At 34.8% G+C, this 17,126-nt stretch overlaps 1 protein-coding gene across 1 annotated transcript in view; it reads left to right on the forward strand.

Annotated features, from left to right (window-relative positions):
- Positions 1-17,126, forward strand: part of AHI1 (Abelson helper integration site 1) — a gene marked incomplete at its 3' end in the record, with an annotated part of 145,257 nt that overhangs the window by 49,484 nt on the left and 78,647 nt on the right. The window contains exon 17 of the mRNA XM_084228646.1: positions 9,700-9,817. Coding sequence (XP_084084772.1) covers positions 9,700-9,817 — 118 coding nt within the window. The remainder of the gene's footprint in view (positions 1-9,699; positions 9,818-17,126) is intronic.

Here is a 17,126-nt window from a genome sequence, read left to right on the forward strand (position 1 = left end):
TAATCATGGAAGGCCTCTCTAAGAGAAACACTTAATAAGGAGTTAGTGCCATCCTGCGAAAGTCCTTAACTAGAAGTAAAAACAGCATGCACAAAGATTAGAAAGAAGACTGTCATACAGTTAATGCATTTAGCATAGTGCAGTGTTTGCCAGCAGGCATGATGTTTCATGACAAGATTGGAGAGGTAATTAGGAGTGGATCACGTGGGCCTTTGCAAGGGCCTTGTAAGCATGGTATGTAGGGTTAGATAAATGTTCCTTTGTAGCCTTCTAGGTTCTATGACTGCTCAAAGAATTCAGTTGACATAGACAGATTAACAGGAGGGGAAAAAAAGCCATTTAATTACACACATATGAGAGCTCCACAAAGGTAGAAGCCTGCAAAGACTGCCAGGCAATTGGGGTTTTTGTGCCCTCCTGAGACTAGATGGCTCTGTGGCTTCAAAGTGGGAAAGGCAATTATGGGAAAGTGAGCAGAGGAAATGTTTGTTAAACAAAGATTGCCCTTCCATGTGGCTCCACACTCAGGTGAAAAAGTGATCTCTGGTAATAATAGCTTTCTTCCTGGTACAGGCTCCCTTTATGAGGTAAATTTCCTTTAGAAAGGTAACTTCTGCTTTCAGCACCTCTCCTGTGTCTGGTTTCTCAAAGTAAGTCTTATGCCAAAGAGGCATATTTGGGGATGGCATATTCTGTTACCCTTGAGTGAGTAATGAGGATGCTATTTTAATTAGAGATGTAAATGTCTGAGGTGTTAACTGGGGAGAATGTGAGAATGAATCATAAAAGGAAAGTAAGACTCTTCAAAGCAGAGACCAGATAGCAGACTTACAGTACTCCAAGAAAGAGGTGATGGTAGCATGGGGTAGGATGGTGTAAAAAGATAAACTGAGATATTTTATGAGTTTATTTGAGCAAAAGTCAAGTTGAACAGTGCCAAACCAGAAATGGTTGGAAGCACTCTAAATACAGGAAGGTTTTTTTGAAGAAAATGTGGAAGCAAAGCAAAAAAGTTACAGACTATAGACAGTTATAGACTATAGACAGTTAAAGCCTAGCTGTCTGCCTGTGGTGGCTTATTTTGACCTTTATCTTTTTGTTTGTTTATTAATGTCACCTACCCTAGATGAATATAAACTTGGGCAAGCTAAAATTTAATTATGTTTAGTAAAAGAATGCTATAAAGGCAAAGTAATAATCTATATTGCAAGTTAATCTATTTTTCAACATATTAGTCACCGAAAAATAAAAAAGTTTGTAGAGAATCAAGAGAAGGTAATTTTTAAATCTCCTTAATTTTTTTTTTTTTGGTATTTTTAGCATAAAGAAAAATTGAGTAGAATAGTGGCTTAATTATTTGGAGAAGTTTCTTTTTAATAATCTCTTTAAATGCACAATTATTTCTTCATGACATTCCCAAACTCACTAAAAGCAAATTAAGCTTTATTATTATGATAGTATTTGGAAGACTGCCTTGACAGTAGGAATAATATAAGCTGTAATAGGCCACTAGGATAAATTAGATTTCACTACTGGAAATCCTAGAAAATTGGAAAAACTCCTTGTTCTTGAAAAACTAACTTCCCTCCTCTGTGTCTCCTTTATTCTTGTACTCTTCTGTACTCATAACACGTCTGGCACCAGATATATGTGGATTTTTCCTACCAAGCCATTCTGTGACATCAGTGGGGTGTCCTCAGTTGTGACACTGCCTACCTGAAGATAGTGTCAGATTGCACAAGATCAAAAACACAGGGCATCTGTCCTGCAAGATGCCCCCCAATTTCACAGCCAGGTTGTTACCTGTGTTTCTGAACATTCAACTATAAATTGGAGGTTCCCACTAACCCCTCCGTGGGATTGATTTATTTGCTAGACCAGATCATAGAAAGCAGGAAAATAGTCAACTTATTGATTACCAATTTATTATAAAAGGATATGATAAAGAATAAAATGAACATCAAAATGGACATCAAACAAAATGAACATCAAAGCTATGGCCCCAGTAGACAAAGAGGGGCATGTAAGTTCTGTTGGAAGAGTCATTTCACACATCATGTAATACTTGAGTTAAAGCTTGAAAAAAGGAGTTGGCATCCACCAGGAAATAGAGCCAGGAAGGGAGCCTATTCCAACGTATGTAGGGAGAGGTGTAGTGCTGCTTTGCCCTCCCTGGGCATGCTACCCTCCCAGCATCTCTGCATGTTCACTACCCCATCCTATTTGAATTTTTGTTGAGGGTTCATCGGGTAAGTGCAATCCATTTTATGTAATTCATATTAACATTATGGAGTTACTAACGCCATTTCCAACCTTCTCCCTCTGGGCAGAATGGGCCGGAAGTTACAAGCTTCTTATTACTACTTAATATTTCTGATGACTAGCCTCTTTCCACCAAGAATCATGTCATGAGAGCAAAAGACACTCCTGTCACCTGGGAAGTTTTAAGGAATTTAAGAGCTCAGTTTCAGGAACCAGAGTGAAAAAAATCAAGTATTAGAACAACAACAAAAAAAAATGCATCTAGTTCTCTTATCATTTAGAAAATTACAAGGGTTTTAGGAGCTCGGTGTCAGAAACTCGGACTAGAAATATATATAGCCCTAGTTCCTGACAAAGGAATGCTTTCTATTTCACTCTCCTGTTTCTAGATTTAAATTTCAGTGTTAAACCATGTACCTTAATGAGTTCCTTTCTTTCAAGCCCTATATTCTATAATTTTACCATCAAAAAGCCACTCATATTTAAGAAGTCTTGAATGCAAGTATCACCTTCCATTTGGATGAGGTTTAATACATATACTGCTCTCACATTATTCCTTCATTGAGCTTGTAGGCAGTTGTTATTAGTGCTGTATCATCCATTTACTAAAGAATGAGAAAGAAAAACTGGTCCTTATTCTCAAAAAGATTATGGCCTTATGGATGGTAATTAAATAAATAAGCACATAAAGTCTTACCAGGGCTATGTAAATAGAAGCTATGGGACCTAGTAGACAAAGTAAGTTCTGTTGGAAGAGTCCGTTAGGCTTTTCACACATCGTGTAATACTTGAGTTAAAGCTTGAAAAAAGGAGTTGGCATCCACCAGGAAATAGAGCCAGGAAGGGAGCCCATTCCAGGAAATGAGAGTAGCATGATCTCTTGTGTGGGAACTAGATGCAGTTTGTTGGAGATGAGACAAAGGAGATGGAGCCATAAGGTTGGAGAACTAGGGATGGCTGGAGAGCTTTTTATATTGTTTAAATTATAAAAGGTTTGTCTATGCTAAGAAATACAGATTTTATCAGACAATGGATGATGGGTTTTATGTTGCTCAATAAAATTAGCATTTTAGAAAAACCATCCTGGTAGCACTATACAAAAAGAATTAGAGAAGCAGAGGAGAGATAAGGGAATGAATCAGAGACTATTGCAGTTTTCAAGCAGCAGGGAAGACCTGAACCAAAGCACTGAATGTGAGAAAGAGCAGGAGCAAAAGCTGGAACATCACATGGGCTTGGTAACTGGCTTTGTGTGAAACAGTCCGGGACCATTCCCATCTTTCTGGCAGGGCAACTGGGTGGTGGATAGTGATAGCTTTCCCTGAGGAAACAAATAGTGGTTCTTTTAGTTAGCCACAAACAAAAGATTAGTTTACTTCTGTCTTATGGATCAGAAGAGTTTCAGATTTAAGAAATATCATTGGCATAGAAGGTAGGTGACGATATAAAAAGAAATGTTATTGCCCAGGGTAACCATATAGTGTGAGGGAAGGAGGGGCTCTAGCAATGGCAGGATGAACAGAAAATTGTGTTCCACAAAGAGAAGAGAGGGAGCCAGTGTCAGATGTCTCAACGGCCTAAATAAATCCACTCTTTCATCATTTGAAGTCCAAAGTAACTTGGACCTCTGATTGAATGTTCTAATGGAAGAGGCTGTTCTGTAGCTGGTGAAAGTGAACTGTTGAGGGAGATGGATAGCAGTTGTGTGCCAGTTTTCAAGGATTTAACCTTTCAGTGAAGCTTATGGTAATTATGGAGTCAGTGTGAATTTTCACTTGTTTGCTCTTTGTTTTTGTACTCATTAGAAAGATCTAGGATTATAACTTGTAGAGTAACAGCCAATAGAGAATTGAAACTAGAATTTGGACGAGCTTTTAGGAAATCCACAAGGGAACAGATTGTGTGGGATTTTCTTGAACAGAAGAGCACCCCTTCCTTTAACACTAGATGCAAAGAGGAGAGGATAGGTGCCAGGGGGTTAGTCTTTCATTTGGAAAGTGAGAATTTCAGTGGCCTCAAGACCACATTTTCTTTTTGAAATAAGGAAATACACTAAAAATAAAGGAGGTAAAATTTGGAGAAACCCAAGGTGCATTGAGGTAAGTTCACTTTTGCTATAACATATTCCTGGATAAGTGGTTTGAACCAAGGACTAGGTTTCAATTTTGAGCTTCTTTTTTTTTTTTTTTTTTTTTTTTTTTTTTTTGTATTTCAGAAATAGATTTTATTTTGTGTTCATTTTTGGCACATACCTTTTTTGCCAAGCATAGAATTCCAGGTCAATGATTTGTTCTTTTTAGTGATTTAAAGTTGTTACTCCATTGGCTTCCAATTTCCTTTGTTTCTTTTTTTTTTTTTTTTTATAAATTTTATTGTTATATTCCCCATACAATTGCAGCCCCCCATTCTGACCCCAATCCCTCCCCTCCCGCCCCCGCCCCCCTAAAAGTGTCTCTGGTTCATAGTTTTTTATTGATTTTGATTTTCACTTTCTTATAGTTATTCATTTTCCTGGTCCCTTATTTAAGTTTTCTAGATTCCTGCTATGAGTGAGACCATCCGGTATTTTTCTTTTTCTTTTTGGCTTATTTCGCTGAGCATGATCCCTTCCAGCGCCATCCATGTTGCAGCAAATTGCATGTGTTTATCTTTTTTGAATGCTGAGTAATATTCCATGGTATATATGTACCACATCTTCTTGATCCAGTCATCTATTTTTGGGCATTTGGGTTGTTTCCAAAGCTTAGCTATTGTAAACAGTGCTGCTATAAACATAGGGGTGCAGGTGTTCTTTGGAATTGATGTTTCTGTGTCCTTTGGGTAAATACCTAGGAGTGGAATTGCTGGGTCATATGGAAGCTCTATGTTTAGTAGGTCCAGAAATCTCCACACAGCTTTCCACAGTGGTTGGACCAGTTTGCACTCCCACCAACAGTGCAGAAGAGTTCCTTTTTCTCCACACCCTCGCCAACATTTGTTGTTGCTAGTTTTTTTAATATGTGCCATTCTCACTGGTGTAAGATGGTATCTCATGGTAGTTTTGATTTGCATTTCCCTGATGACAAGTGATGTTGAACATTTTTTCATATGCCTGTTGGCCATTTGCATTTCCTCTTCAGAGAAGTTTCTTTTAAGCTCTTCTGCCCATTTATTGACTGGATTATTTTCTTTGTTGTTGTTGAGTCTCATCAGCTCTTTGCAGATTTTTGTGATCAGTCCTTTATCATTAGTGTTGGGTGCAAAAATGTTCTCCCAGTTGGTGGGGTTTCTCTTTGTTTTTGTTATTGTCTCTTTTGCTGTGCAAAAGCTCTTTAATTTGATATAGTCCCAGCTGTTTATCTTTGCCTTCACTATCACTGCTTTGGGTGATGTGTTTGTAAAGATGTCTTTGATGTGCAAATCACGTAGTGTTTCGCCTATATTTCCTTCTATATATTTTATGGTTTCAGGTCTTATGTCTAGTTCTTTAATCCATTTTGAGTTGATTTTTGTGTATGGTGTGAGGTGGTGGTCAAGCTTCATTCTTTTGCATGTAGCGACCCAGTTTTCCCAGCACCATTTATTGAACAAACTTTCTTTGCTCCAATGCATATTCTTTGCTCCTTTGTCAAAGATTAGTTGACCATAAATCTGTGGGTTTATTTCTGGATTTTCTATTCGATTCCATTGGTCTGTATGTCTGTTCTTGTTCCAATACCATGCAGTTTTGATGATTATGGCTTTGTAGTATAGTTTGAAGTCTGGGAGTCTGATGCCTCCATTCCCTTCTTTTTTTTTCAGGAGAGCTTTGGCTATTCGGGGTTTTTTGTGATTCCATATGAATTTCATCAATAATTGTTCTATTTCTTTGAAGAATGACATTGAAATTTTGATTGGAATAGCATTGAATCTGTATATTGCTTTTGGAATCAATTTTGAGCTTCTTATTGGGAGATACACACACAGACGCACACACACAAAATCAAATAATTCTGATTAAATATTACAAAATAAACTTGTTATAACTGATTTTAAATTTTAATTTTGAAATAGCCATGAACTAATGGGGGAGACGGTGTTTCTAGTACTTTACCCCATTGTAAAAATTTATCTTAACAGTAATATTTCTTCCTGATGCCTCACCTCACTGTCTTGGCTTCAGAGAAATATCTGGAGTCCTAGAAATCATGTTTGAGTTTCTCCTATGTTACCTTGGGCTCCTCATTTCTTAGCTTTTACTAACTAGAAATCATAGGAATGTAAGGTGTTTTAGGATTTGTGCTAGGAGAATATTAAGATACCTGAACTTCAGAGACCTTGAATCTTAATTTGTTTCAAGTTTTCTTTTTAATTTGTTCTTTTTTTACTGGGTTTAATTTTTACAACAGACATTTGGTTTGCAACAAACATTTCCTAGATATTGGAGTTTTGCCACCACACCTGTCTTCAAAGTAAAGTACTATCTGCATTGTTGTTCAGATTTAGTAGAAAAAAATAGACAGCTGTCTGGAAGGATACATTTGTAAACCTGTGTATTTATACTATATGAACAGCTTTTCAATTTTAATTTAAAACCAATTTGAAGTGTCTTCAAAGCTTAAAATTTTAAAAACAACCCTACTTCAGATGAATGTAGCATATAATCCAAAATAAACTAAAAAGATTAAAATTGTAAGTATATAAAGAATATACACATAGTGCTTTTGAAATTTAATCACTAAAAGAGAAACTAGTTGTCAGCTTTTTTAGTTTTGTATGTTCAATTTTAGGTTGAGACAATGACTTTCAACATGCAAACTAACCCCTCCTAGAGAATTAATATTTGCATATTTTACACAAAGCTGTTATACCCTGAAAGAGTAAGAAAAACAGCTTTGTGATAAATGTGGCAAAAGTTCAAGATGATTTTTCTTACTTTTGCCTCTATTACAGATTTCATTAAATGTTGATGTTCCTCCTCCCACCACCCTCTACCCCCCACTGTGGAGGTATTAAACTGACTTTTGACAGACTGTGGTTTTTGCATGAAGCAAGCAGAAAAATGAGTTGTGAAAAGAGGATAGATTGGCGTAGCATAGACTATCTTAGCCAACCTTTCTGTTGTTGTAAAATTATTAGGCAATTCTTTTCCACAGCATATATTTCAAAAATAGATATTGCTTCACTCTGTTTAATGGTTATTATTACTTTTCTTCCTTTAAATGAAATAGTGAATGTGTACACTAGTTAATTTCAAATTACTGTATTATTTTCCCAAACCTTAGAAAATGAGCTATCTGTTCTGTAACTGCTAACTGTTCTGTTCTGCTGCTTATCACTTCATGGATATTTGGTACTCTTTAAGGAAATGTGTCAAGGCAGAGCAAAATTGTAAAAATGCTTAGGAAGAATGTATAATTGTAGGTTATAGTTCCATTTTTTGAAACAACTGTATTTAAAAAGAATGACAAGCTTTTCTGTTTGATCAAATATATTTAAGTATGCTTTTCTAGTGCATCTGGTACTCTTTTGTTTTAGTGCAAGTAAATTTCTGAATAGGAAGACTTTGGGAAGTTGTGTGTGTGTATGTGTGTGTGTGTACACCTGTTCTTTTGTACCAGATTTCAAAACATATTCTTTGACATGTAATACAAAAACTTTCAAGAACACAGAAGTAAAACTGAAAAATGATGCCAAAAAGAGAAGTGGATTAAATAGTTAAGTGACAAATATATCACTTTGTATCTAGTACTTCCATTTAGAACCATAGTGCTCTGAAAAATTTACTATATCATATATTCCTAATTACCCTTCCTTCTAGTGAGGCTAATAGTAGCAAGCATTTATGTAGCACTTCGTTTCCCTTTGCCAACATACAGTATTTAATCATTTTCTTATTTACTATGTTGCTTTGTACTTTATGGTTAGCATATCTAGCACTGCAGACTATTAGTTCATAATTATTGCCCAGGACATTCCCATGAATCATATATATACTGATTTCCTTGTTACTATAAATAGTATATTAGTATAAATAGTCAACATGAATTTTGATGACTATTCAGCAATGGCTCCTGATAGAGTTTTTTATACTGGAGATAATATTTTTAGCACTGATGTGGTGTCCAACCACTTTGAAAAATACCTGTGTTTTTGTATGAAATGATGTCATAATAGTTAGCTGATAATATTGGTGTATATTATCTTATGGTATTAATTTTTTCACCAAGTGTATAAAATCTCTTTGCGTCTAAAAGAAGTAAAACTTTAAGCTAATATGCCACTCACTACTACTGTTTGGAAGAAGAGACGCATTTATAAGCATTATGTAAATGATGAGTCAGATAAAGGGTATGTAACTAATACTATTTTTTACAGAACATCAAAAAGGGAATTTTAAAATTCTAATACAGTGGAAATATTGTGTGTGGTTTCAAATTTTTTTTTTTAAGAGAGAAGAAAGCTCTCTTTCACATATTGGTATTTATATGCCATAAAAACAATCATTTAGCATTTTGTTAATTCATGTATTACATTTTTTGCTATAAATTAGAAATTCAAACTGTTTCAGGTTTTCCAAAATTAGATGACATTTATTGTGTATTTTGAAATGATAAAATATAAAAATGTACAGAATAATTTGTTAATAAAGAGCAACAGACTAGACCATTACTGAAATTAATTCCAAGTTGCAATGAACCATTCAAAACTGCTTTGTGAACTGTTGTTTCCCTCTAATAACTGTAGTTGTACTATTGCACTAGTTACACATTTAATTTCTGTAGGATCTTTTTACTTAGAAAACTGTAGTAGGCTTTTGTGTTACAGAACATTTTATTTACTAGGAGAAATTTTATTTGTTCATTATTTGAGTGATGGTCTTAGACATTGTCTTAAAAGAAAGGTTTGTTCATGCACTGGAAACTACTTCACTTGCCAAGTTAGGTTACAGCTGTGCTATCTATGTCACCATGATATATATAAACATGAATATTACAGGTGTTCTGTGCAGTTTCTGGAAAGGAAGTACCTGTTATTTCACAAAAGGCTAGAGAAATGTAAAACATTTTAAATCTTTCTTAATTGAATACAATCAAGAAGTCACTTATTTTTGGCATTTCTTTGCATATCTTTTAAGACCACTCTGTTTTAAGTTATTAGCAATGTCAAATCCATGATAAACAAATTTGTTTTAGTAAGGCATTTTTACTTTCATTAGTTATGCTTTCATTTCCATTGCATTCCTTCCTTGATGAAAACTATTTTTTTTTTTTTTTTCAGAATTTAAAACCTATCGCTTCTTGGCCTTTTGGCTAAGATCAAGTGTAGAATTTACAACCTACCTACATACAAATTCATTTCCGTTCCTTTATTCTGCCATGTGTCCTTGTTTGCATGAGAGCAAATATTTCTCATCGTTTTTGCATCAGTAACCCAGGAAATTACACTTTAGTTTCTGATTTGCCTTTCCTATTACAGGTCAACAAAAATCTCTTGCTTACTTCAACATCAGTCTCTTCACAACAGACTAAGTTAAAACAGTCAAACATGCTGGACGCTCATCAGATTCTACGTCATTTTGGTTTCACTGAGACTGGTGAGCCCTTTCTTACTTTGGCTATTCTTTTAAATGTTCAGATGTTCTTTTTTTCTTAATGAATGTAATTTATTTCAGAAATATAGCTCACACCATTTATAATTGTCACTTTTTACACTTGATTTATATCCATTTTTTCCTTTAAAATCAAAAGTTACTTGGAATTGGTTACTTCAATAGTAGGTACTCTCAACCTTATTTTATTGAAATAATTTTCAGCAGCAGAATAATTAAAAAATAACAAAATATGCATAATATTAAATCTGCTTTAATTTCCCTTTTAGATACAGGAGCCATAGATTATGAGTAATCCATTTCATTAAATCATTTCAAGGAAAATGTACTTTAGCAGAAGTGGTATACAACTTGTCAATCATACCATGTTTCTTCAAAGTTGGCAAGTTAATAAAATATACAAAGAAGTTCGTTACAAAAACCCACGTGAATTGCTGAGTTGAACTACATTGCAAATTTTTAGATGAATGCTTTAAATTCTCAAATAAGAATTTCAAAGGATATCAAAGAGAAAGTAACTAGGTGAGAAATATGGATTTTTGGTCTTGAAAGATGACAATTTCTGTCCATTAGTGATGAGTAAGACAACTGAGATAACAATTATCTTAGACAAAGAGACTAGTAATAATAATAATAAGAAGGAACTTGAGCTCTAAAAGATCAATATAATTTACTTAGAAATTGGGGGGACAGTATTACTTGCCTACTTGGAAAGTATTTAGATTTTACATATGCAAGTCATTTTAATGTTGCTGAATGATAATATTGGTTTCTGTTACATATTACAATGGATAATACTTGGATTAGTCTAAGAACTCTTGTGTTTAGTTCTGACTGTGTTTTATTATTCTTATTATGTGCACATTTAAGAATCTTCATTACAAACTTAAATGTTTTATATAGAAAACATTTTTATATATATCTTATATATAGTTGAAATTCAGTCATATAGTGTGTATAAAAATACTTTGTAAGCATAAGGTACTATGTGAGTACAGCATGCGTATAACCATGAGTATATGTTTGCTAGCTTTGAAAATACTTGGAGTTCTAATTGCAAGTCATTATGACAGTTTTCTCAAGCCTTGGAAACTTTGTTTTTAGAGTTTCAGTTATCTGCCTTAAGTTGGAGCAATAGTGGTCATTCTTAAGAGGATGCACCATGTGCTACACTTTCAGACTGTTAGTGTCTGTACCATAGCTAGATATTTGGCATAGTATTTTCTACGCCATTAGACTCTTATTTTCTAGACTTTAACTAAATACTTTGTTTACTTTAATGCCCTGTCATTTAGTGGGAGGGCGAAAGGATGGTATTTTCCTATCTTTTTCTCTGCAGAGGTCTAAAATTCTTCTGGGAATGAATCTTTCATTCTATATTTGGGGATTATAGGCATAAAATGTAAATGTCCACTTGAATTAATAGTATATTAATTGAAAAATAATTCAAGTGGTATCTTCAATTTGTTAACTTACCAAGTGTAAATAATAGATATAAAAGTGTTTCCTGTAAAGGGGAAAAGCACAGAGAATAGATTGGAAGGCTTTTGAAATGAGAAGGATTACCACTGAGACAAAGCTTAAAGATAAAAAATAAAGGGAAAACTGGATATGATAAAGGCATGCTTTTAAACCTCATAATTATACAGAAGATTGATTGGATCCTTTCATCTTTAATTTTCTGTAGACATATAGGCATTGTCTTGGGGGTATTTGTATCATGTATATCCCTCCACGAGTGAACTATTACAAGTGTCATTATTAAGCTGTAAGATACATGGTAACCCTACTTCACTTGATTTTGTTTTAGATATTAATATGCCTGACTTCATTTTAAGGCATATGCTTCCTATAAAATTTATTGAGTTAGCACTTATATAATTATAAAATTATAAAAGGATGTGTAGTCCATTGAACTTTACCTAATTAGTTCATTTTTTTACATTAAGCCAATCTTTGTGTGTGTGGGGGGGAATCTTCATTAGGAAACGTGAACTAGTTTCTGTACTTGGTTTCACTTTTAAATGACTTTGTAATCTTTTGCAATTTATTTAGACAACAATTTTCTTATCCCTATAGTAAATGAGAGGCCTGGATTTGGTAGTTTGTGTCTCACTGCAAAACTGGAGCCACCAGAGTGGGTGGGGAGGGCATGAAGCAGGAGGGTTCCCAATGACCTGGTGGAGGATTATTGGTGCTGTGGTGGTGGGCCTGGTGTGTTAACATACATCCGAAGAGGTATGACCCTGTGCCCCTAAATCATATGTAGTATTGTAAACCAACATTACTGCAATGAAAAACCATACAATTTTAAAAATTCTGTAATTCTATTACTATTCAAACTGTTTTGGGGCCTCCCCAGTGGCGCAGTGGGTTGAGCATATTGCTGTGAAGCTGTCCACAGCCTCTGTGGTGCAGGTTCAATTCCTGGCTGTCCGGGGAGATGCTGACATGACAGGGCAGACCTCTACTGCCTCCCCCGCTGCTCCCCTCAGCAGTGTCTTCAGTCTGTCTGCCTATTCTGATCCCCACTCTGTCTCTGGGGAATTCTCCTACCCTCCTGCAATACTGGCCTGTACCCCAGTTCTTGTATAAGTAAATAAATCTTTAAAAAAATAATAAGTAAAATTATTTAAAAATATTCAAACTGTTAAAAAGGGATAGTTAAGTGTTCTTTACTATATATATATATGATCTGTTAAAATCTGAAATATAATGAAGATAGGATGTTTAAAAATTAAAATCTCACTGAAAATCTGTCTAAATATTCAAGTCTTATCTGTAGATGCTTGACTGGGTATAGGATTAAAGAAACTAACAGAGGCCCATTAGCCCTTGTTCTAAGAGACATAAGGTCAGCAATTGATTTGATATATAGAAGTGAATTTATATGTTGGAGAGCTGGACTCTAGATGGATTTATGGTCTTCTATAACTTCTGCTGCCCTTATTCAGGGTGAGTAATGGAAATGACTAGAAAAATAATTATTTCTTTCTTCTTTGGTTTCTGCTCCTCAGTTTCTAGAATATACCTTTATTCATTTTAAATAGTTTTTAATGACAACTTTGTCTAAAACCCTCTCCAGAGGGTTTAAATATTACAGTCTTTGCCCTTAAGTAGTTTGTAGTCTGGAGAAAAAAGTGAGCATGCAACAATTATATCAATATGGTGAATTCTAAAGGATCACTGGGAAATGAGAGCGGGGTAGGGCAGCTAAGAGAGTTCTCAAACTTCACATGCCCAAATAGAACTCTTGCTCCAAACCTTTTCCTTCCACCTTTACCTTTCAATCTACAAACCGGTTCTTTCCAAACCCAGTATTCCCTATAACTCTACCAGCTGTTTAAGTGAACCTGGAAACTATTCCTGATTTCTTCTCACTCTTCCAATTCCCTGCTTCCACCCTTGTCTTTTAACATGCTAAAAGGTTAGGTCAGGTTATTTTCTTGCTAAAAACTCTTAAGTGGCTCTCTGACACAATTGGAATGAGCCCCAGAGTCCTTATCCTCTCTTACAAAACCTTCTTTGACCTTGCCTCTGTCTTCATCATTGGTCTCATTATCAGGTTTGAATTCAAGAGGGCACCCTAAGTCAAGTAGCAGGTAAGAGCTTGATGTGAACAGGGAGTGGTCTGAATTGTAGTTTATTTAGAGGAGATGTTGAGATAGATATATTTAAAATAAACTGAATCTGCAAAGGTAGACTGGGGTCACAAGTTGTGCCATACTAAGTAATTCACATTTGATTCTCTAAGTAAAAATAGAGCTAATGAAAGCTATGAGTACAGAAATGATAGGATAAATTGTGTTTTAAAAAATATAGCTGGTGTCTGTGTGAGGAATGGGTTAGAGAGGGGAAAAAGCTGACTACAGCTCTTAATGAGTTACTTATTTTAAAAATTGCTTATTAAGCTTTTAATCTAAGGTCATAATTACGAAATGATAAATTAGCTAATTTTGCTAAAATTAAAACTATAAATATTCCCTGAGTGCTTTATATAAATGCAATTTTTTATCAGTTATACCTTAATAAAATTTGGACATATAATTTTAACAACTTAGGTTAAATTATAGTTATATCCAATAAATACCTCACCATGTAGTGATCATGTTACACTTATGTCAAAACTGTTTCCAAACTTTTTTAGTACAATGACGGAAATCTATAAAACAATAACCGCATCTGGGTTTGTATAAAGATATACAATATGGGGCCTCCCCAGTGGCTCAGCGGTTGAGCGCTGGGTTCCACAAAGCTGCCCGCAGCCTCTGCAGCTCCAGTTCCATCCCCGGCCGCTGGGCGAGGGTCCCACATGGCGCACAGATCTCTCCTGCCGCCCGCTGCTCTCCTCAGCAGTGTATTTCATCAGTCTGACTGTTCTGTTCCCTGCTCTGGCTGTAGTGAATTCTCTCGCCCTCCCGTGCTTCTGACTGTACCCAGTGCTTTTATAAATAAACAAACAAACAAACAAATAAATAAATCTTTTTTTAAAAAAAGGAAGAAAAAAAGATATACAACATGCTTTCATTATTTCCTTATTTGATCCTTAACAAAACTCCCTGAGAAGTGGGATAAACATTAAAAGCACAGGAAGTGAAATCTGTTCAGAGATTCTAGGACCTCAAATAATTGTTCTTCAGTCCCTTTACAGCGCAGGAAGGAAGCAGAGGGGCTGACTTGTTGGAGTTCACTTTTAGTGGCAGTTGTGTGGGAAACAAGATCTCACTCCCAGACCAGTGCTTCTCGTCCTCACCTCCCCAACTGTCTGGTCTAGAGCAGGGCTCAAGCTCAGGAAGAGCAATGAACTGCCAGGCCAAGACCATCAAGGAGGCGGAGCCTCCTTCATTCCCAACCCATTGTCTTCCTACTCTGCCAACTGGTGCTTGGGTCTTTGGGTGCTGTCTTTGGTTACTTGCTTTAGAGACCTGAGATGTATTGCAGAGTAAAAGCCTACACAGTATTGCCTGTTTGGAACAGAAGTAGTTGCTAAAACTAAGGTGTCAAGTAGGTATTTTCTGAATTTTAATGAACTTATGTTTCTCTTTGAATATAATTCTTTTTGCCAAGTATTAGTTGTTTAGTCAAATGAAGAGTTTCTCTAAGCAGAAATTTTGCTCTGAGACAGTATGCCTGACCCCCCCCAAATTCCATTTAACCAACTTAAGAGTCTTTATTATAGAATTAAATGGTAAGAGAGAATTATTCATTTGTAATTGAAACCAATCATTATGGGGGGGGGGTTAAGATTGAATAGGCACTTATTCTATTGACAGTGGGGTAATTGTATTTCTTTGCATATAATTGTATTCAATTTACATCTGAAGACAAATTTCATTTTTATTTACTGTGCCGTTTCACTATTGCACTAAATTAAGTTTAAATTATATTAAATAGATGCATCAAGTCATGCAAAATGAAATTAATCATTATAGTAATATGATTTTATTAACCTTTATATGTTTTAAAATTGTAGACTTAGGGTTTGTTGGGAGAGGGGGAGTATGCCAGATTTTAAAAATAATCAATAGCTTCTGTCTTCATTTTTTTTTGAACTATTAGACCATATAAACATAAATTTAGAAAATCTAAATAAGGAATCAGGAAAAAGACTCATTATAATAAAGTAAAAATCAAAATCAGCAAGCATCTATAAACCAGAGACACACAACAGGGCGGGAGGAGGGAGTAGGAGCAAAACAAGGGGGCTGGGAAATGTATGGGGACTATAACCAAGATGAAAATGCATATATTGTGCAAAAAATGAAAAACGATGTAAAAAATATATAAAATAAAAAATAAACATAAACTTGATAGACAACCATTTAGTTAAATTTTCCCCATATCCTAAACAGCCAGTGTATTTTGCTTAAACAAAATCATAACATTATTCAAATGACTTCAGTACTGTTTGTCATATCTATTAAGTAACAAGTTAATTTTTGTGCGCTGCATGTTGAATATTTTAAGTACTTTTCCCTTTATTTTGCCTATGTTAGACAAGTGTGCACTCATTCCCTTCGTCAGTTCTTAAACTTATGAGCTATTTTTCTAATCATTTAATTTTTTGTCTTCCAAAATTACAGTATTTCTTAAAGTTTTGAACTTTTTGTAGAGAAATGCAAAACATTTGAATAACATGACCAATATAAAATGAATATTGGGTCATCATTTCAGCAGAGATTCCATGATAACTTTCTATAACCCATTGTAAAAGGTAGATTACATCTAAGCAGGAAACAAGGTGGGTCTTGTATTTCAAAAAAAGAAAAGGAAAACATTTTGGCAAAAATTAAGGATTAGCATGACCTTCAATAAACACAGGTGATGATAAAAGGGGGTTTCCTTTTTAAGGAAGGTAAAATGAGCTTCAAAGAAGTTTCAGACATCCCATCAGAATTGGCAGAGTTTTAGGTAATATTACTTACTGAACTTTATTAATTAAAAAAGAAGTTTTATTGAATTTCTGATTCCAAATCTCCACAATGCCAGGCCTTTAGTTGAGTGGTGGATGATTGAAAAAAATTTACTATCACAATAAATATAATCTACGAATTAACTGATTTTACTAATGAATATATGTAAATGTGTTCTGTGGTGCTAAAAAGACTTTAAAAATTCTCTTTTATGAGTTAATGTTGTTTTTAAAAGCAAAAATTGTTTTCTAAGACAGTCACTTTTCTGACCAGCAATGTGTGTTGGTCAAAGCAGCACTACACATTGGTTCAGAAGCTAGAAATGTCAGACCTGATCCCTAATTCTACCACTTCCCTGTAACTGTAGGAAGCTGACTTTTTCTTTGTCGATCTAATGTTTCTCTTTTCTATTTTATATGGATTTCCTATGTCATAGAATTGTGAGAGTCAAAAAAATATATTTTTAAAAGATTTATTGATTTATGCATAGATGAACTGGGGTGTAGGCCAGAGGTGTGGGGAGTGAAAGAATTCACCAGAGACAGAGTGGGAAGCAGAACAAGTTGATCTATTGAAATATACTGTTAAAGGGAGCAGCAGGCAAGACAGAAAAGGTCTGCTGTGTCATATGTGAGTTAGCTTCATGGCCTGGGATCAAACTCATGCCATAGGGATGATAGCATGATAGTGCTGAAACTTAACCCCTAAACCCCCAGGGAGACCCAGAAAAATATTTTTAATACTTTGAAATTCATAAGCTATTTTGAGAATAAACAACATGAGATTTTATGAAAGAGAATTGATTTTTTTTTTAAGTTTAGAATTATGAAATTTGCATTGTGGCCAAAGAAATGGAGAAAATATTTTAAAACATGATCTAC

Source organism: Talpa europaea (assembly GCF_964194135.1).
Source record: "Talpa europaea genome assembly, chromosome: 2".
Taxonomy (NCBI): Eukaryota; Metazoa; Chordata; class Mammalia; order Eulipotyphla; family Talpidae; genus Talpa; species Talpa europaea.